Raw genomic sequence first — 21,460 nt, 5'->3', positions numbered from 1 at the left:
CTTCAGGGTTCTTTTTTTTCTGCGCCATACTCGAGCGCATCCTCTCACGCTGGCGTCCCTGTAAACACTCTTCCTTCCCCATAGAATGAAGGAGATGACGGGAGAAAAGCAGTACGAGAAGCGGGGGAGGAAGGGAAGGGAGCAGTGAAGCAGCAGCCGGCATGCTCTTGTTTTTTTTTTCCTTCCTGCTGCTGTTGCCGTTGATGCACTTGCTTGACACATGATTATGTGCACATAGGTGTGCGCCGCATCTTGGTCTTCAGTCTATCGCGCCTACACATGCTGTTGTAGCGTTTGTCGCAGCTCCTGCTTTCCCTCCCTCTTCACCACCACCAGCATCGCCTCAGCCGCGTCCCTTTCTTTCCTTCACCCGTTTCTACATCTTCCTTTCCGTGGTTTCCTTCTGTTTCGGTGTCATAGACTTGGGATTCTCTGTCGTTGCCATTCCCTCTACTGTGTGTGTTTGTTCTATACATGTGGCTTTGTGTGTTTCCTTTTTGTCTTGATGCTGAGCCGAAGGAGTCCGCCGACAGTACACACACTGCGCCTCCCCCATCCTGTGCCCTCTTGTCACAGACTCTTTCCACACGACTCGCTCGTTTTTTCTCTCCCTTTCGTATTCGAAGCCGAGCAACAGCAAGAGAACTTAGAGAAAAGAGATGTCTAGAGGGGGTGCTCCTGTGCATTGAGCGTCAGTCCCCCATCGCTTTTTCCTCCCCTCCACCTCCTGCGAGCGGTATCGGTGCGCGTGACACGATGGAGCACACTGCTTTTTTCCTTTTCTTTCGGTGCTTCTGTTCGCCCTATCGAACTTTGGCATTCTGTCAGCGGTGCTGTCGCTGCGTAGACAAAAGGGCAAAAGTGCGCAAAAGTGCTTCGGCGTTCGGTACTGTCTGCCAAGTGATGGGCTGACAATCTAGACGCCGGCGCGTGAGCGGGGAAACAAAGGAATACACATCTTGCAGCTTCTCCCCCAAAGAAAACAGGGGCGATGCGGATGAGTGCATCTGGGTAAAGGTCCTGACAAGGGAGCTACTCGCATCACAACTCAGCATCATGCATTTTTTCCCTCACTCTCGACCCTCCTTTGTCATTCTCTCTCCTTGCACTGCTACACGGCCTCATGTCACTCTCTTATTATGCGTCATGTACTCCTCTCCACTTGCTGCGTGCCTTCACGTAAGATTCAAAACGAGCTACAAGCAAGCGTCTACACAAGGCACCGGGCACCGGGCTGCTTTCTACAGCCTCTTATCTCCGTTTGCAGACTTCGTTGTCACTGTTTTGTTGTAGTGATTGTGCGTCTTATGTTTACGGGCCTTTTATTGGCTGACACACACACACACCGCAAGGGAACTGTGTCGCTCCCTCTTTTTTTGTTGTTGCTCTCTCTCTCTCTCCTCGCAGGTGGCTGAGGAAACGTTTCGGCTGCCCCCGTGCATACGTAGACAGCACCCATGCCAGCGAAAAAGACCGGCCGCACCAAGTCATCTCCGGCACTTGTTGCCAGGGAGGCGGAGTTGGCGCAGGAGGCCGAGCTACTGCGCCAGGAAACGCAAAAGGGGCGTCTTCGCAACGAGGAGTATGAACTGCGCCAGCGCATCGAGGAGGAGGAGAGAAAATTACTTGAGGCATACCGGATTCGAGAAAGGGATGTGCGCAACACGTTAGCTGAGGTTGAGCGCAAGGCCTACTACGAGGCAAAGGAGCGAGAAATGGCTGCCACTGTTGCGCAGAAGGTGCAGGAAGTGCAGGAGGCTCAGGCGAAACTGGAGCTCAAGGTACAGGAGAATGACCTGCTGGAGAAAGAGAAAGCGTCTGCGCTGCGCCGAGTGGCATTACTGACGAACGAGCTGGAGCTGACACTGCTGCGGTACACGGAGTCGCAGCAGCAGGCGGCCGCAGCGGGCCAGGCGCACCAAGAAGCTCAGCGGACGTTGGAGTCTGAGTATGATGCACTGCGGCAGGCTTACCAAGAGCTGGAGATGAAAAATGCTACGCTGGAGTGCGAGAAGGTGAAGGCGGCGAATGCTGCAGAAGCCGCCGCTGCCACCGCTGCCGAGGAGATTGCAAAGACGAAGAAGGCTCTAGCAGCGGCACCGTCAGGCGACGAAGAAACAGTGATGCTCCTGCGCGTGATGCAGGCAGAGGCGGAACGCTACAAGGCGACTGCCACGCAGCTGCAGAAGGAGTTGACCCACGCCCAAAAGCAGGAGGAGAAGTCGAACTTGCTGGCCGGCATTTTGAACACGCAGCTGGAGTCTGTGCGCGAGGACAACAAGCGGCTACACGAGCTTGCCCAGAGGCGGCAGGAAGAGCTGCAGGCGGCCGGGCAACTGCGCCGTGACGCCGAGGCGGCTCGCCAGAGCGCACTGGCGGAGATGGAGCAGACCCTGTCTGCTGCTGCCGTGCAGCAGCGGCAGCTGGAGCTGGAGCTCGACGTGCGCCGCACGGAGACGGAGAAGCTGACGACGGAGCTGTGCGAAACGAGGCAGGAGTGCGCGGCACTCAAGGAGGAGCTGAAGTCGGTTTCGCATCAAGCCGCCCAGCAAGCGCAAACTGACCATGCCACCAACGTAGCGATGCAGGCGGAGTTGGCCAATCTGAAGAAAGACCTCGAGCTCGCTTTGAGGGCGAAGGAGACGGCCGAAGACGAGAAGTTTAACCACAAAATTCTCACCAGGGCCGAGATCGACAGTCTAAAGGCGCGGCTGCAGCGGCTCCAGGAGACGATGGAGCGCAAGGATCGCGAAGCATTCGAGACTATAGCGGTGCTCAAGGCAGATATCGAGAAGCAGAAGTCTTCCAGCACTCAGCTTCTTCGTGAGGATGAGGTGCATATAAAAGAATTGCAGGCGAAGCTCAGAGCGACGGAGGCGGAGCGTTGCTCCCTCCGTAGCGCGCTAGACTCGCTTCAGAAGTCCTCCAGGGAGCGGGAGCAGGAGCTGTATGAGCAGCTTACCCAAGTCACCGCCCGCCATACAAGTGAAAGAGAGGAGCTTGAGCACCTTCGCGCTGATGCGTCGCGGAAGGAAACGGAGTATGCCCACAACATCGTCTGTCTCAACGCCGGGCACGAAAACCTCAAGACGAAGATGAACGAGATGACCGTGGCTGCAGCGCAGCAGCGACAGACCCACGCTAATTACGTGGAGCAACTGCGCATGGAAGCAAAGCAGCTGGAAAGCAGTCTCACGGAAGCGTTCCACGTGCAGGAGTCCGCGCGCGCGGAGGAGCGCGAACGCGCCGACATGGCTGAGCGTAACGTGTGCCGTCTCCAGGCGCACATCAAAGAAATGGAACAGGCGGCACGCTTGAACGATGTAGTGCACGGCGAGGCGGTTAAAGCTCTGCAGGCGGAGAGCCGCGACCTCCGAAGCGAGCTGAGCATCGCGAAGCGCACGATTGAGCGCCTCGAGTGCGCGATCGGTGATCAGGCTGGGTACCGCCAACTGACGGAGCTGAACGACAAGCTCACAAAGGAGCTAGAGGCGTACAGGCGCAATGTGTCCGCACTGGAGGATAAGACGGTCGCCCTGCAGGTGGAGGCGGAAACAATGGGCGGATACAAGGTGAAGAAGGCACAGGAAGAAAAGGAGCTGATGGCGCGCCGGTTGCAGCAGGCGGAGCAACGATACCGCCGCTTTATGCCCCTCTTTGCCCAGCTGCGAGTCCTCGTCGAGACCCACCTCCCATCTTACATGCACCCGGAGCTGTACGCAGCCCTCGAGGATTATGACCACCAGATGTCGCTGAAGACATTCAACCCCATCAAAGGCAACAAGAAGGCTGGCGCCCCTCTGGACGCCGCCGCGACGACGAACGCTCCTGCTGCTGCTGCTGAGGAAAACCACACGGCCACTATACCAGTGGTTATGCAGCCTCGCCCACCGTCTTCCAGTGCGGCACCCAACAAGATCTTCAAGGATAGCTCGATTCGCTCTAGCCGCATCGTGACGGGGACGGACGCCGACTACGCTGCCTTTGAGCGCTTACCACCGATTTTCAATGTTTGAGGTATAAGAAGGCGGGTCTAGAGAGCGAACAGTGATGCAGAAAAGCTTTCCACCCTCTCGCTGGTGATGAGTCTGCGGGCGCGCGGCAAGCCCTTATATCTCGGCCACTCCTTTGTGACCTGCTCGCGCCTCTTCTTTTACTCCACAGTCCCGATGACGTCGTCGCCCCCCCCGATGAGCAATCTGTGTCCAAAGGTGCTGGTGTGCACACCAGTATTAGGTTTTTAGTGTCTGTGGGTCTGTGCGCCTGATGCGCTCGACCGTTTTTTTCTCTGCCTCTCTCCACGGCGTTCTCAACAGATCATCGGTGGCCTTTTTGTATCTGTTGCTCCACCTGTTGTCACTTCTTTCCGTGCGCGCTCGCTCTGTCCCGCACATATTCCCCCCTCTGTTTTCCGCGGTCTCTCCCTCTCTCTCTCTTTCCTCCCTTTTGCTTTTTTTTGTCGACGTTTACTCTCGACTTCGCCGCATCTTACTCGAGGCCGTCCTCCCTTTGGTTTTCTTTTCCCCTTTAAGCTGCTCTTACTATGCCCGGTGCTCCTCTGCCGCTTTGATGGCATCTTTCTATTACCTGTCGCACACACACACACTCCCGCTTTCGATCCTTGCCTGCATGCCTTTAGAACACTTTGCGAGGCCCATTCAAACGTGAGGACGTCCACTGTGGAGAAGGGAATAGGGACGAGCAGCCTTCTGCCGGTGCCAAGCACTCCCAAAGAAGAGGAGGCCACCTATAGTAGCTGCCCATGCAGCCAGTCAACAGCCCATCACTCGAAGGGCACGGAACACTCGTACGTCTCTCCGTCTCCCTCGTTCAACTCCTCCCCCCTTTTTTGTTTTTTCACGTTTTCAATGGCGGAGAAGGTGTCAGTGTGCTTCACTGGCGTTCCTCTCTTGCCCCCTTGCCTCTTTTCCATTTCGCGATGTATGCGACTCGCGCGCTCTCTCGCGTTCTATGCTTGTGAGCGTGCGTGTCCATCTGTGCTTCTCTGCACTTTCACATGTAAAGTACCTTCTCGGCGCCTGCTTTTCCTTTTCTGTCTTTTCTATGTTCTTTGTCGATGTCCGGAAGCAGTGCCGCTCCCCATGTCAAACTTACGTGCGCAAGTCTCGCTTGCATCTTTGTGTGTGTGTCTGTGTGCGTGAGCACCGATGCACCCACTGCCATGCATTCATGGTCGAGGCGTTTATCGCCTCCCCTGTTCTGGAGAGCGGCGGGCGAATGCGCCAGTTTCGCCCGAGTGTTGCAGAGGTGTGGTCTCTGCTCAGAGTCGTGTCTCGCTCTCCCCTACATGCGCGCCGTTGCTGCGTGGCGCCGAACAAGCTCATCAGCGCTCTCTTCTCTGTGAGTTCCCTCTTCTCTGACGCAACCTTCCCGGCCCTTCTTCTGATGTGGATATATACATATATTCGGTGGGCGCCCCTCGGTGCTCTCTCTTTCCATATGCACGAGTGGTTCTGGCGACGGTGCCGGAGTGCCGTGCCGTATCACAGACGATCGCATAAGGGGGCTCCGCTAAGCCGCTGCTTCGAAGGCTGCCTCAAACGCTGTTCGCGAGCAGTCGCCTGGGTGAATACGGCGGGACTCCTTCGCACCACGAGGTAGAGGGCTCAAGGCACCTCTACTCTCCCGCCATCTTTGAGCCTTCCCTAGGGAAGGACGCCTTCAGGTCACTGCATCCAGGATTCGTATACGTAATTTTGAACCTGGTCGTGGCCGCAGTCGCTTGGAAGACGTCGCTGCACCTTTCAGAACATTAGCAGGCGTGCAGCCACTCATTGTGTTCGCCCCTCGCCCCCGCAGGTGCTCCTTCTCCCTTTATAGACATGTGCGCATAGAAAAAATAAAGACCGACGCACGAACGACGCATTTCCAAGAGGGGAGGAAGAGAGGGTCTACATTGTCACCGCGCCACCTGAGAGGACGGTAGTGCGTGCATGTCTTCACATCTTGCACTTACACGTACACATACACACACAGAGAAGAACGTTGGAATTTCTTCCACATCCACCGGTGACTGCAAACGACCAGGTGTGTGTGTGTGTGTGCGCTGCGGCACATCCTTCTCTTTCGAGACACGCGAACACGCTGATAGGGGCCACCGGCTGCTTCGTTAGCTGCTTTTGCTCTCCTCCGGCTTCACGATACCCCCTCACCGTGCTCGTCTCCCTCCCTCTCAAATTCGCGCACCACACCCGCAGGCAGTGTCTTGTCGTTAATGTCGACTGCTGTTCGAGCGCATCACCTTCCCAGCGCAACTGAGGTGGCGGTGGAGAAATGCTTCCCTGTAGAAGACGCCCCTGCGCGGTCCGCCGACTGCATAAGTTGGGGCCCGCACAACGTCTTGCAGGTGTGCACTCGGTGGTCCGTTTCGATGTACCTCGCAAACCTGCTTACCCCTTCGTGCCAGCGAAGCGTGCGCCATCACCCACTACCGCACCGCAACGACGGGGAATCGGTCGAGGTGGTTGTTGGTGCTAAGTGGAGCACCGCCTTACTGCCGGAGGTGTACTATCCAGCTTCCGCTCGCCTGTGCGTGCAAACTACGAGTAATCTGGTAGTTTATCGTGTTTCTCGCTACGGAGAAAACCGCGTGGAGGTGAGTCATGGAATCGGCATCGCGTGCTGTCGCGGCGCGCTCGCCTGCCTACCCGCTGACGGGGGTGGCGCGGTCGCTGAGGATCGGCGAACTGAAAGGCCTCTCTCGTATTCGCCCGCGTTTGGGCGGCCCATTATCGAGAAGCGCAACGCAGGCGCTGTGGCGGCTTCAGCGAAGGTGACGTCTAAGGAAAAGGCGAAGCCCTCGGCGAAGAACCCCACCACATCTAGAGGTAAGAGACGGCGAAGGGAGAAGAACAGTAGTGGTGACGAGAGCGTCAGCGTCAGCAGCAACAGCAGCAGCGGTTCGGTCGGCAGTAACGCATCCTCGTCGAGCCGCAGGAGCAGCGACGCCAACTCGTCGGCAGGGAGCCGACCTTTGGTGTCTCGTTTTGCTCATGGACCTCGGCCATCGGCCACGGGTGCCAGCGCATGCAGAGACTCGCGTAAGCGCGCGACGCCGACGCCGGCGGGTGCACGCAAGCCAGATCAGCCACTCACTGCAAGCAACGCGAAGAGAGTCGGCAGCGTCTCGACGGAGGACGGTGACGTCGGTGCTGTGGTAGACTACACGTGGCTCGATCAGGATGACCTGCTTGTTCTCACTACCAAGGGGCTTCACCTGGTGGAGCTCTCTGGAAACTTGTCAGACAGCGACGAGCCCGTCACGCGCTCCCTGCCGCCACCCTTGTATAGGTGGGGTGGCGACGATGAAGTGAGGCAGCTTGGGTTCCGAGGCCCTACTCCATTGTGCATGGCGCCTCTTTTTACGGATGGGCTGGTTGCCGCAACTGCAACTACGCTTGCTCCCCTGCGGCGCATTGTTGTGATCGCTAGCCCGTACCTGCTTCGTGTCCTTCATGTAACGCGCCCGCTACTGGCAACCTCGGCCGCGATGGCGCACCTAGCTCAAGCCGTGGAAATGCCGTCGTTGACGTCGGTGCCGATGTCCATGTGCGCTGTGACTGAGCGGCGCACGACGCAGACAGCGCCGCAAACAGCATGCCCGTTGTCAGGGGCTGAAGTGGACGTAATAGTGTTTGTGTCTGCGCCCGGTGGAGTGTTGCGAGGCCGCTTTAAACTGGCAGCTCTGTCGTCGTTTGCTGACACCGCGCCGCCATCACCCTGCCGCCGCGGCGAGTTCATAGCAGAGGCGCACTACGGCCCCGATGCCCTGGCGGGCGAGGTGTGCCTGCGCCGGCTTATGGTGGTCCCGTTTGTGGCTGATGTCAGGGTCTCTGGCGCTGACCTCGGCGCTGAAGGGGATGGGATGAACGTGTTCACCTCCGAGGTCGGCAATGCGGCCGTCGCGGTCCTCGGCATCGGTGAAAAATCTGTGCACGAATTTCTCACCAGCGGGCCATCATCGACAACGCTGCTCCAGTGTCCTTTGCTGGCGGGCTGTAGCGAGATGCCACGGCACAGGTGTGCCAGCATCGCGGGCGTCGCGTTGCACCCGTCGGCAACTCTGGTGGTGGCGGCTGTGCAAACGGGGCAAGCGAACCATGAGGCAACGCACCTGTGGCCTGTATCGGTGGACACGTGCGGCGGGTGGCTGAGAAGAGTGGTCGAGCTAGGTACTTTGGCACCGGGTGCAGTTGATGACATGCCGCCCGACGCGGGCGCATTCGCAGGGGCACTCGCACCCTACGATCCTTCGGGGAATACGGTGCGCTCTTTGCTCCAGCGGCAGGCGAGCACATCTTTTTTTCTGCACGAAGAGCTTTTGCCAGGGTGCGCAGCGCAGTGCAGCGAGATGCACCGGTATGCGCAGGCGTATCAGCAAGCACGCCAACCGCCATCCGCAGAGATGCTGCGAGGGCATCGTCGATCGATGATGCCAAACAGTGTTGAACCTGCCCAAAGGCCTTTTCTCGCAGGTATGCCCGCGCGCCGCCGCTACCTGGAGCTGCGAAAAGAGTACGGCGTAGACCTTTTCTTGAGGTGGCCTATGCCGTCGTCCGCCGTGGCCAGCGATAGAGTGAGCGGCATGCCATCTGTTCTTGTGCCGCCACTGGCCACAGAGGCCATGCAGGCCTCGTGGTTGTGGTGGCGGCTGCTGCACCACATTTGGGCAAACTGTCCGTGGGATAGGCCAGTGCTAAGCGAGCTTGTCCTCTCCAACGCTGTGCGAGTCCTTGCCAAACGCTATTGCTACGCAAACATGAAGTTGGAGGGCTCAGAAAGTCTTCGTGATCACGTGGATACCGTAGTGGAATCGGCACGCTGCTCAACGACGCCGGACGCACTCGACGTGGACGGCGCTATCGCCTATGTGGAGGCCTACATCAAGGCACAGAAGATCGCCTTGTGCGCGAGCAAGGGCAACACTCAAGCAGCGCCGTCTTCAGGCCCTCGCCTCATCACTGCAGTTGACTGCGCTGCAACTGCGGGACCTGGCGAAGCCAAGGAGAGGTCACAGCAGAAGTCTTCGACCGAGTCGATGGAGCCGGCGGCCCAGGTGCACTGGTGCGTGTCGCTGCCATGGGTGTGCTCACTAGAGGCGTTTTTGGAGGTCACCGCCTACAGCAACCGACGGAACGCTGGCGTCTCATCATTTGCAGGCAGTAATGCTTTCAAGACCTCATCGCCGCACCTGTTTCCTTGCTCCCTCTGCGATCGCCCTGCTTGCGCTCCTTTGTTACTGAGTCTTTCAAGCACAACAACGCACATCCCAGCTTGCAGAAGCGTCGCGGTAAAGTCTGATTCATCTGATGCGGCTCCTGCGCTGCACACGACGCTCTTCTCAGGTACCACACTCAGCCCCCTCTCGTTTTTTTCCGAGGATCACGTGCTGACGCGGTGCCTTGCGTGTGGATTGAGTGACTTTGCAGACGGACCGCGGTGCCGCGTGTGCGGTGGGCTGCTGGAGTGATCGGTCGCTCAGTTGCTTGCAGTGTTACCTGTCGCTCCACTACAGTTCTTTGGATGCTCGACTCCAGCAGCGAGATGCCGCACACGGGGGAGGGAGGCGTGCATGCGCAGCGATCGACCCCCCGTCGAATACGCCGCAGTGACTTCCTACCTTCCTTTCTTTTTTTTCAACGAAGTTGACCGAGGGGAATGATACTGTGGCCAAGATGTGCCGTGAACCGTGCTGACAAGGAACTCGCTCCCCCCTTTCTTTCTCCCCCCTTCCTGCGCCGGCATTTGAGTACGGCAGGTCCCTTCGGCAATCCATTCTTTTTCCTTTGCTGCGGTGGTTCCAGTTTGTCGCAGGGACGCCATTCACGTGACACAGCGGCGCGACGATATCAGAGGAGGAGGAGGAGGGCGGGAGGAGGCGACTGATTCGCTTCCTTTTGTCTAGTGAAAACGATATCCTTTCTTTCCCCTTTTCTAACGGGCCCGTGTTTCTTCTCGCTCCTGTTTCCTTCGGGAAAGGGCCTCGACAGCCTTATGGCCCCCCCTCTCTCATCTTGTCCACTTACCTTCTCCCCTCTCCCCTCCCTAGCGCCCTAAGAGGAGGTTCCGCTCCACCTCACTTTCTTCATGTCCTCACTTGGTGAGAGAAGATGTGGGAGGGAGGGAGGAAGAGAGAGGCGGCGGTTCCGCACTTTCGTAAGGGCAAACACACATCATGAGAAGGCGGGCTTGTGCCGTTGTATAGAAAAAGAAGGAACATGCACTCGATTCCTGCTTGTAAGGTTTCGTGGTGTAAGCGGCACGTTCGTATTCGCCCGAAAACCTAACCACACACACACACACACACACACGCGGGTGGCGCAGGCCTCATAAGTTGTATCGATCGGGACAGGTGTGCTGACTCGCTCATAACCTCGGTGTTCCACTCTCTGTCTCCTTCCATATTCTTCTCTCGTATCTTGGACAAGGAAATGACCCCTGAACACGCACTTTTTTTCAGTGGCGCAGGTGTGCGCGTGAGGCACCAGCCTCATCACGGGGCGAATCAAAGAGAGTGAGTCCAAAAAAAAACGAAGGATGACTGATAGAAGGGTCTCCTCACTCTGACATTCAAGACAGAGGCGCTTGTACACGTCGCCTTTGACAGCATCCATCACGTGCGCCGCTGTATCGATTCGCCTAGGAAATCTTTTCCTTGCGCGGATGTGAGTGGGCCTCGCCTTCTTTCTCCTTGTGTGGCGCCTCCCGTGAGCGCGCTGGCAGTCCCTCCTCCTCTCATCTATTGTGAGCCGTCGACTTCCATCTTTACACAACCGTCACACCTGATCCTGTGCTGCTGCGGAACGCCTTTTCCGAGCCTGACGCGTTTTGTTTTCGCTTGTTGGCTCTCCCTCTTCTGGGCCTTCATAGCTGTGCTGCTCTTGTGCCATGTGGATCCGTTCCCTTGGCACCAATGCAACACCGTGACGCGCCCAGTGCGCTTCTCTTCCTCTTCGTGGTCAGCCCCCGTTTTCTCACCTCTTTTCTATTTGTTTACCTTTCGCGTCGTTGGGGTTTGCGGGCCCCGCCGTCGGTGCTCGGTTAAGCGGCTGCTCCAGCGGCAGAGGCCATACAGGGACGCGCTGACGCATGTAGAGTGCTTCCTGAATCTGTGCGATTGCCTACTAACCGCCGGCAAAAACGGGGTGCTGCACCGTCCTTCCCTCCATCAAGGTGGCCATTCGTCTCAAGTGTCTCGCAAGTGGGCGGAGGTCCCATGGGAGGTAGATCGGCGACGACGCCGTTCCGCGTGTTCGGCTCACCCTGCACGCTGTCGCTGCATCAGCATGTCACCTACCTTCGGCTCAAGCAGCTCCCCTTTCGGGTGTACTGCACCAGTTTCGTCACCACCTTAGCTTACTCGCTGTATTACGGTGCCCGCAGCGCTTTCTGCACACTGACGCCAAGTGGCTCTTCTCGGCTGCAGGTGTGGCAGCTGGCAGAAGCGGTGGAGCTGGAGGAGAACGTCGAGGCGATCGCTCGCTCTTCGAAGGGCGAGGTCAGCTACTCTGTAAAGGATAGCTGCAGCGGCGGTGGTGTTCGCCACACAAGTGACATCGCGACCACACCTTCACGCACTCAGAGGCTTCTGCTTCGAAAAGAAACGCACCCGCAGTTGCATCTGGCTTCTTGGTGCGTGGTGGTGTACGCCTGCTGGTGGCTTGCGAAGACCGGTGCAATGTTTCGCTACATCCGCGGTGACACACTGGATGTGCTGGAGAGGTATGTTCGCTATTTCTTCCCCATCCCAGGCATCGGATTTGCCCGCTCTATGGCACCACGTTTTCGTGAAGCGATGAAACAGGTGGTCTCGACGACGGGTGCGTCTGAGGTGACGGCCCCGTTCATGGAGGAGCACTTTCATCGCTTCTGCACGGCTCTCGAGACGCACCTGCGCGCGCAATCGAACGAGCACTTCCTGCTCGGCACTCCACACCCAACTCTCGCAGACGTCACACTCGGCGCCGCCTTCTCCAGCTTCTTCCTCATGGACGACCCGCCGTCGTCGATGCTGGCGGACAGGCTCCCATGCGTGACGGAGTATGTGGAACGGGTGACGGGGTGGCGTGGTGCCATCTTCGCTGGCACCACGAAGGAGGCTGCCTTTACGGACGAGGGAGCTCCTGTGGGCAATGCCAAATCCCGCACTGACACCGTCGCCCATGACGTCGCGGCATCAGCCGCTAGCAGAGAGGCCGAATACCCTGACACAGTCCCTGAGTCTCTGGCACCGTGCTTCGAGCTCATTGCAGAGGTACTTCCGTTTCTCATGTCGCAATGCGCCTCCTTCAACGCCTTCATGGCAGGCGACGGTATCCGCACACTGCGCCGGGAGCCACTTGAGGGGGAGTGGAAGGGCTGTACGGGGTACCTGTTCCCCCAGCTGTCGGGTGCACGATCTCTGATGATTGTCGACGACAACGTAAGCAGTGTGCAGTCACGCTCGCAGGACTTGGAGATCGCGTTTCTGGCCGCACGCGAGGTACTCGATGATACGCTGCATGACTTTGGAAGAAGGGAGGACAGCTCGCACGGTGCCTTGTTGCACGACGCCGACCCCCAAGATATTGGCGCCCCCGCAGACTATGCCAGTTCCGCTCTTGCGCCAGCGGCAGCGCTGAGCACGGCGAAATCCGCCCATGGGAGCTCTGACGGCGCGCAGTCTTTTGGGCGCTCTGTACAAGAAGGTGCTGCTGCTAACGAGGCCACCACAAGGACCGAGGGTGCTGAACGCAGAAGCGAGGTGGAGAGCGAGGAGGAGCCTTCCCTGCTTCGGAAGCCGCTGGATGTGAGCAAGATGCAAGCTGAGGAAGCCGATTTCTATCGCGCTTACACGGCTGCAGCTCGCTGCAAGGTAGCCGGCACCTCTGCTTCCCTCTCGGACGTGGTGCCTCCTGCACGACAGGCGACGAGTCCCGGCAGCACTGCGGTGACCACGCGCAGGTCTGTGAAAGAGCACTTGCACACGCTGTACGCGATGCTTGCGAAGATGAACTGCCCGCAGTACACCCTTACATCGCTCTATCACGGCCGCCGCATCTACGTCGCTGCCATTCCCGAGTACGAGGTGGCAAAGAAGCGTAAGGCGCGGGAAGAGGCGCTAAAGCGGGGCGCGACTGCCGTTACCTCAGACGTGGCAGGCGCCACTCCACCGGTGTAGGACGACCAGCCAAGCGGTGCCAGCGTTAGTCGAGGAGGTGGGGTGGGGCTTTGATGTGCCGACGCTCCTTTTTCTCTCGGCCAATATGTTTTATTATATATATTTTTTTTAGTAGTTGCGCCCGCCACTATCGAGTATGCTGCTGTGCGGGTCAGGACTTCGGACGTCGTTGCTTCCACTATACTTTTCACGCCTCGGCAAGCGTGAGTGTGCTTGCGCGAGGGCAGAGCGGGGATAGAGACAGAAGCTCACACGCCGTCGCCGTTTGCGCCTTGCGTTACTCGCCGGCCTTCCATGGCATGCCTCTGTGCGTTTATGTTGTGCCGCCTTGCTGTCACATGCCTTCTCAGATCGAACATGCTCCCCATAGCGCATCGCCAGAGGATTTGTGAAGCCAAAAAAAACAGGCACAGTGGAGCTCAGCACTGATCTGTGCGGTGCGCACCTCCTTCCGTGACCCAAGTGCGCGTACAGGGATAATATATATGCGCGCCTATCGGCTCCTGAGGATACGGATGAGAGAGGGTAGGGGAGGGGAGCACAGCAACTGCTCACAGGGTGATGCGGAGAGCGGAGATGAGTCGAGTCACCCACAATATTCAGAGGCCAAAGCTCTGCAACCGCCCCACTTCTTGTAGTGGCCTTATTTCCCGCCGACGGTCTCTTCACATCCCCTTTTCCTCCAACAGGAGTCCCCTTTGGCTACACATCGTCTCTATCCTCTAACTGTTTTTCCCTTCTCATTGTACACGTTTCTGCATTTGGATGTGTGCGGGTCCTCATGCTCTGATCGACCTCTTCTTTCTCAATATCTCCGAGACTGCGCCGGTGCCGCGCCAGTGAACGCAACGCTCTTCGTGACGACGCACACGCGGATGAGCAATGCGGGCCGCCGGCATTGCACTCATGAGCAAGCGCTCCATGAAGTATCACACAAAGCTGCGTCACCGATTTCGAAACCCATCGGTGCTGCCGCTTAAGCAGACCAAGGCGCAACGCGACGAGACCATTCGCTCAGTGCTGCAGGCGCGCAACATCAACCCTGCCAACCAGTCGTCGTACCGTTATGTCGAGCAGCGTCTCTACTCGACAGGGTCTCGGCTCGATCGCGAGGGAGTGAAGCTGAATACCACGTATGCCCTTCAAGGCCTTGGCGACCTGGAACCTCTACGCAACAGTAAGAACTTTGGCTTCTCGGAGAGAGAGGCTCTGAAGTACGACTCGCCGCAGCAGGCTGCCAAGTATGAGGCGCCGCCCGTGCCTTTCACGCCTCTGGCGGCGCGCAAACTTGCCGAGGGAAAGCTGTGGCCAAGAGCGCCTGAACCGGATGGGATGGTGAGCAGGGAGGTGCGCTACCTGCGCCACTGCGCCAACATGTCTCCATCTGCGCAGGCCTTCTCAGAAAAGATCGCGTATCATCTGCGGCGCTCCCTCAAAGCCTGTCCCGCGCACATCGCTGAGCAAATCGACTTTGCACAGCTGATGATCGAGGAGGTGATTGCGTCGCGCCGCTCCAAGATGGTGTACATTGTTTGGGCGACTGTTGACCCGGCAGCCCGATTTGCGATGGAGCCGCAGCTGCACCGCCTTAACTACTGGGTACAGCGGCTCGTCATGGAGCGCATTCGAACAAGGCCAAACATTCCACTGATTTTGTGGATCTACAACGGCGGCCGGCTGGAGCGCGAGCTGCCTCGAGAGCTGAAGGAGGAGATGGAGGCCTATGCCAGCGACAACTCTTCGACGCTAGAAATGCGGGTCAAATATCTGAAGGAGATGGATACGGTGAATCAGCGGATGCGCAACATCCCATGGTTCATGCCATACCTCTGGAGCAAGGAAGAAAAAGCTGGTAAGACACGGCGTATGCGCAAGGACCTCGAGGAGTATGAGCAACGGCGACTGGCCGCGAAGAAGGATCGGCAGGAGGCAGTGCGAGACAAGAGCGGAAGGAGCGTGGCCCCGCAGATCGGCGCGCCTCCTGCGTACGTGCGCTAGCCGTCTACGTTCTGCAACGTTTTTGCGTCTCTGCCTGCGTGCCGGCTTATTTCCGACGGCGACTGACCTCTCATTTTCTTTTTGATGCGTCGCATGGGTGTGCGCGCCTCCGCCCGCTGAGCCTTCCACACACACATATATATGTCTTCTGCAGCCTGGCAAGACGTGGCTCACTCACCCCCTTTCTGCTCTCCCATCCCTCCCCTTTTTTTTCACGTGATCGCCTTCGTGATTCGGGGCTGCCATTCAAGAAGCAGAGACAAACACGAAGCCCTCGCCGTGCAAGGAGAGAGAAGAAGCAAGGTGGCACCCCCCACCCCACCCCCTCTCCCTTTCTCCTTCCCCTTTGTCACAGAGGGCCAACCTAATCCACATCAGCAACAACAAAAACGAACCGATAAAAAAAGCGACGATGGAGTGGGCGAGCACAGCCGACGAACAGGCGCGGTAAGCAGCGAGAGAGAGGGAGAGGAGGGGGAGGGTGAGCCGCTCAGAGACAACGCGGCGCGGAGACAGTTGGAGCAAGTCGGCGATCGACAAGAAGTCTCCTGGAGACGGTAGCCAACTCAACGAAGCGGCTCGTACTTCGCTCCTCATCGATGCCAAAGCGGGTGAAGGTATGACTTTTGCTTTCTTGTCGCCTTCGCTCTCTCGACTGCGGACGCGCGTGAGGCCATCACCTCTGGGCTGATTACTTTTTTTCCCTTTCCATTTGGCATCTCTCTCTCTCCTCTTCCTCCGATGTTCTCTCTCCTCCGACGTACATGTCGCCGCGGCTTTGTCGGGTGTCTTACCCCCCCCGCACATCATCTTTGTGCATGCCCATCACATCAGCGCGGGCGAGGGTGCCCTTTGTGTCTGACAACGCTCCGGCGCACTGACCCAAGTCGGCAGTGACAGCACCTCCCTTGCGTCTCTTGTGCTTTCCCTTGCACACTGTCTGCGCTGCCACGCACCTTGCCGCTCCCTCGAAACAGCGACGAGACGAATACTCTCGTTTTACTTCCTATGGTGCTCGTGAGCTATACACTTCCTCCACCTCACTTCGAAGTCCCTCAGCTCCCGATTGCTGGCGGCTCTACGGCGCCCATACACATTCCTCTATTCATTCGTGTAGACATATATATATATATAACACGCTCAGATGTATTCTGCCACTCACTCAGGTTCTTTGCCTCCACTGTAGAAGTTGGGCCACACATTCTTTTTTTTTTTGCGCTGTGCCAACTGTGTCATCTTCCTTTTCTCTCACGCGCCTGCCTGCGCTGGCTTTTATTTGGCGCCTCCGGAAGGAGTTGAGAGAGGCTTCTCATTCGGGAAGTTGCACCTCCGGCGAGGCGCCGCCACCCATACCTTGGCGTGCCCTGCTGTCCCCCTCTTACCCCTGTCACCTGCGGCGAAAATGGGCTCCATTTTTCATGAAGCCCCTCGCGTTCAGGAGGCGATTCTCGAGAACCACCTACAGGCGTTCTACATCGCCCCTCAACCACCATACCCTCACTCGCCTGGTGCTCGTCGTGAACGTTGCTCGATGCACAAAGCTGAGGGCAGCAGCAGCAGCTCGCCACTGCGAGTGCACGTTGAGTTCCCGCCTCCTGCTGTTCCACATGCGTCGACGGCCACTCCGCACGACCCTCCATCCGCCTTCTCTCCGTCACGGCTGCTGCCCGCTCTTTCCGAGTGTATGACGGCCGCACAACGGAAACATCGCTTGCCTCGGTCGGCCACGGAGGAGGCGGCAGCCGCGGCGGCTCACCAGACTCTGGCACGCTTGCAAGCAGCACAGCCCACAGCATCGGCTCGGCATTTTCGGCAAGTGCGTTCCTTGCCGCTGGAGGCGTGGCAGCCGCTCCCTCTCACAGAAGACCCCCTTTGCGCACTTCGGCAGCCTGTCACCTCCGTCTCGAGCCCGTTGCACTCTGAGTTTTCGGCGCCCTTCACATCATTGCCTACGACAGAGCGTGGCAGCGCGGAAGCAGAGGGGCCTGAGAAGATATCGCTCCGGTGGCAATTGCGCCGAGGCCGCCACGGCGCGCCGCCCTTCTCGCAAACCTCTGGAAAGGGGAACGGCCCAGAAAGCGAACATCAGCAGCATCCGCTTCAGACGCTGCACCTTTTGGGCTCCGGCGCCTTCAATGATTCCCCACTTGGCACTTTCCTCCCACGTCTCAACCTGCGGATGCCGTCCTGCCGTGTCAGCACCGCTGCCCAGGCTAGTGAAGAAGAGGCAGCGTCTCGGCCATCACTGCGTTTGTGTGGTCGGGAACACACACGGACGCGCCGCATCCGATCGAGGGTCGAAACGCTCACCGTGCACGTGGGCGACGTTGAGGCGCGCACTTACCGTGTTGAGGTCGCGCAAGGCGAAGCAAGCCCTTTGCAGTCGTTGCTGAAAGCGTATGCGGACTGCGTCTGGGACGGGTCAGAGTTCTTGCTGATCCCTCTGCTCGACGAGCAGCGGGAGTCGATTGAGGGCCAGCTGTCAAGCATTGGACTAGGGTCGCTGGTGCGTCTACGCGACGCGGACGAGGAGAGTGACACAGTCGCCGCTGCCATGGCGCCCCCCATCGACTGCGAAAGGGACGGAGCAAACGACGCGTTGCTCCCTGACATGACGACTACGTTCTTGCGCTCTGCGAATGCGTCCTTCAGCTGCGCAGGCGGCGGTGGCGGCACATTCCTCGATACATCGCCTCCTCCGTCGTCGCTCGGAAGCACGTCCGTGGGCGGTGGCGGTTCAAGGGTGAGCAGTACCGTCCCCGCAGCGTGCAGCGCGATCGGTGTGCCGGCCAGATCGATCGCGACCACTGTTGTGCCGATGGTGCCTCGCTGGAAGTGCTTCAGCACGACAGCCGCCCTATATCTGACCCTGGGTGAGGCTGGTTGCTGCGATGTGGCCAACTTTCCCTACGCAGCCATTCAGCTGTGCAGCTGGGACGACCTTGTTGGGCAGCAGCGGGTGCGCATCGAGATAAAGGCGAGCTGCTCGGCTGATGCGATTCATGCACTCAAAAAAGAGACGCGCGGGCGCCGCGCTCGGCTCGTACCGGTCGCGGTCATGTTCCCCATGTGTCGGAAGGGAGTAATGCGCTGTCCTTTGTCGCTGGCGACGCAGCCTTTCACGGATGCTGAAGTATTTCAGCTCTTCTACCTGCAGCTGCTTTTTCGCGCCTGCTTCGACATCCGCTTCCGCGGTATGACGTTTACAGTCCCTGGGCAGGTGGCTCGACACCTTCGCTCCGACCTTATTGCCGTGCGTTCGAGTGGTGGCCGCCCCGTCGCGTTTGAGCACCCCACGAATGACGATGAGTGGCTGCTCTTTCCCGCTCGCACCCGTCTTCTGACGCTGCTGAACCTGGAGGAGGCGGTTGTGCCTCTGTATGCAACGCCAACGGAGCTGCAGGAGACGTCCTCGCTTCCTCTATTTGGCGCCGGTGAAAACCTGCCGTGCTTAGGTGTCTCGGGCCGTGATGCGGCGCAGTGGGCGGCCACGGTGGAGGTGAGCAGTCCTGAAACGGCTGTCGTGGCGTTGACCGCTCTCTTCGACCTAATGAAGACCCATTTCGGTTGCACTCGTGGTGAGCTGTGGCGCCACGCCAACGGGAACGCCCATGCTGGCGCTTCGACCTTCGCGCCGCTCCTGTTCCGCTGCAGTGAGTTCACTGCGGGGGCCTCGCCGCAGCTCACCAGAGGCGTCCTCTTCCGCTTCTTTGTTTCGCTGCGCAGGCTGGCGGCCGCTACCGCTGCCGCCTCCGCAGTGCCCGCAACTGACGCGCCTCCCTCGGGTGATGTCGTGCCGGCCTCCGCTTCGAGTGGCGCACTTTTCCCGTCCATTCAGGCAGACGAGTTGTCACACACGACGAAAACTCGCGCTGCATCCTTTGTGTCTACCCCGCCATCACTGACAGTGATCGAACCTCGACCGGAAACTTCTACGACCATGGAAACTTTGACTGAGAATCTCTTCGATGCTGGCAGTTTGCGAGAGAACCGTGATGATGATCAAGGAAAAACGGAAGCCATCGCCAGCGCCTTGGATCCAATCGATCTGGGCGGCACCCATTCGTTGGAGGGGGCGCCGCGCGCCTTCGAGAGCGTCCCGCCGTTGCCGGTGCACGCGCTCTCGGTCGATGCCACTGCCAGTGCCGTGTCCACGCAAAGCCCACATCACTGCTCTGCTCTGGTTTCTACCGCGGATGCGGCAGAGAAGACGGGAACCGAGGGGCCGGATGCGTTGCCAGCGCAAGTGTCGACAGACGCCCAAGATGCGGACATGGGCGAGGCAACGACGGCTAACAGCGAGTTGCCCAGCGCATCCTCTCGAGGCCCATGGGGTCCGTCCGCGAAGCGCGAGAGTTTGGCAACACGTTGGCGGGACTACGTACAGACCGGCAACTGTTCTCTCTTCCATGGCACCGCAACTGACGTGGAGGTGCTCGGGTTTCTCGGTCGCGGCGGTAGCGGCCTTGTTTACCGCGGCACTTACGGCTCGCGGCGCCTCCCCGTGGCGGTGAAGGTCTTTGTCAGCCCGGATGGGATGACGCACGAGCAGTATGTGCGGGAGTCTCTCACCGATGTTGCCTTCTACGTTTTAATGAATCAGCTGGCGGACTTTAAGGTGTGCTACGGCGGCCGCGCCCATGATTTCATTGTCAGCCATGAGCCGCCGAAGGGGCTGCCTGCGGAGGCCGTGGCCGAGGCGCTGCGCGGGGGCCGCGACGCGACCACGAGACTGTGCTACTTGGTCACGGACTTGATGGACGGTACGCTAGGGCGGTTCTTGACGGAGAACGACGCCGGCTTTGACCCAGTGTACGATCAGCTGCTCAACTCCCCCTTGCGAGATGGCGAGCTTTTTCAGTTCCTGTTCATTCAACTTACCATCAAGACGCTCTTTGACTGGAAGATACTGGATATGATGCTAAACAATCAGCTCCGCGGGGACAACATTGGGTATCGCTACGTGTCGCGGCCCCCGGCTCATGCCACATACCTCAGGGATCACCCAGAGGAGGCGGCAGTGCTGGCCGAGTCACGCCAATGCTACGCTGGTATTCTGTACTGCTTTCAGTTCGGAACGGATGAGCCGTTGCAATACCTGCGCTTTCCCGCCGACGTAGACTTGATAGATCATGGAAAGCCGGACCCGTTACGCTTCATATGCATGATCGATATAGGGCAAGGTATGCAGCCTAATGTGACAGAGCTCGTGCTCAACGGCTACATAGGTAGAACCATACTCGACACCTGCATCGAGGACGATGGATTTGGTCGGTACTGGCCACTAAACGAGCTGTATTGCCGCTACGTGGATGTGGAGGGCACTCTTGCGAAAGATGTCGCCGCCTGGGCCAGTGCACGGCGCGTGACCACGCAAGAGGATGCCTTTCATGCTCTTCGTGAACTGTTCGACCACTTCTACCCCCATTTCGGCGTCGAGTCACCGACAGAGATGGAGCTGCAAACTTACTTGTGTCTCTCCTGGACCTGTTCCAACCTGGAGAAGCTCAAAGCCGCATACGTCTACCGGGCCGCGTGAGCAAATCGCCCCCGCACAGAAGGAAAAAGACACACCCACACATACACAAACTCTTTGTTGCCCTCTCCCTCTCTCTCCCCTCTCCTGCCCGCATCTGTCCCTGCCGGTGCTCCTGCGAAAGCAGAGGGGGTGGGTGACCAATAAAGGAGCAAAGTGCCCTGCAACTTTTGTCACCTCAACGCCTTGCACGTGTACTGCTTTCTTCTCTACCCCTCCCCACAAACTACTCCAGGGAGATCCTTTAGTGGCGCGAGCCATACCTTCTTGTGCTCAAGATGTGCGTTCTTATCAGATGTAACCGGATGCTGACACTCTCGTATGATCGTTGTGCACAACACTTTTTTTTTCGCACAATGCATGTGTGTATGTGTCTTCACCGACTGCTACCTAAGATATATATATATATTATACATACGTATACATGATAAGCGTGAGATATACCGTCTTTTTATATGCTCCTCATTGGTCGCTGTCCCCCTTCTTTGCCTTCTCTTCCTGCGTACTGTTCAGGAAAAAAATGTCCCTCAGTGCCGTCTCTCGACCTCGTGATGCCTCCAGGATACCCTCACTTACAATCCCTCTGCATGGCCACGAATACACTTCCTTGTGCGTGTAGATCGTGTGCGGCTAAGCTTGCGTGTATGCATGCGGGAGGACAGTGCCTTCACAGGACATCGGCGGCCCGCATACCCTTATGCGGGCCGCCGATGTCTTCCAAATGCCGCAGGCGCTTCCTTCCGCCA

General features: G+C 58.4%; 4 protein-coding genes across 4 annotated transcripts; all 4 read left to right on the top strand.

The window, feature by feature from the left end:
* Nucleotides 1–1,457: 1,457 nt before the first annotated feature.
* Nucleotides 1,458–4,016, top strand: LSCM1_00566 (uncharacterized protein; the record flags this gene model as incomplete). Its single annotated transcript, XM_067318214.1, has 1 exon — nt 1,458–4,016. The coding sequence occupies one exon, from the start codon at nt 1,458–1,460 to the stop codon at nt 4,014–4,016; it is 2,559 nt and encodes an 852-aa protein (XP_067174319.1).
* A 7,220-nt stretch (nt 4,017–11,236) lies between these two features.
* On the top strand, nt 11,237–13,180 carry LSCM1_00564 (uncharacterized protein; the record flags this gene model as incomplete). Its single annotated transcript, XM_067318213.1, has 1 exon — nt 11,237–13,180. One exon carries the CDS (start codon nt 11,237–11,239, stop codon nt 13,178–13,180), a length of 1,944 nt encoding a protein of 647 aa, XP_067174318.1.
* An 882-nt stretch (nt 13,181–14,062) lies between these two features.
* On the top strand, nt 14,063–15,178 carry LSCM1_00563 (uncharacterized protein; the record flags this gene model as incomplete). Its single annotated transcript, XM_067318212.1, has 1 exon — nt 14,063–15,178. The coding sequence occupies one exon, from the start codon at nt 14,063–14,065 to the stop codon at nt 15,176–15,178; it is 1,116 nt and encodes a 371-aa protein (XP_067174317.1).
* A 1,402-nt stretch (nt 15,179–16,580) lies between these two features.
* On the top strand, nt 16,581–20,717 carry LSCM1_00562 (uncharacterized protein; the record flags this gene model as incomplete). Its single annotated transcript, XM_067318211.1, has 1 exon — nt 16,581–20,717. One exon carries the CDS (start codon nt 16,581–16,583, stop codon nt 20,715–20,717), a length of 4,137 nt encoding a protein of 1,378 aa, XP_067174316.1.
* Between the last annotated feature and the right edge of the window lie 743 nt (nt 20,718–21,460).

This window comes from Leishmania martiniquensis, chromosome 36 (assembly GCF_017916325.1).
Source record: "Leishmania martiniquensis isolate LSCM1 chromosome 36, whole genome shotgun sequence".
In the NCBI taxonomy this organism is placed as follows: Eukaryota; Euglenozoa; class Kinetoplastea; order Trypanosomatida; family Trypanosomatidae; genus Leishmania; species Leishmania martiniquensis.
This window is presented reverse-complemented; position numbering and strand designations above follow the sequence as displayed.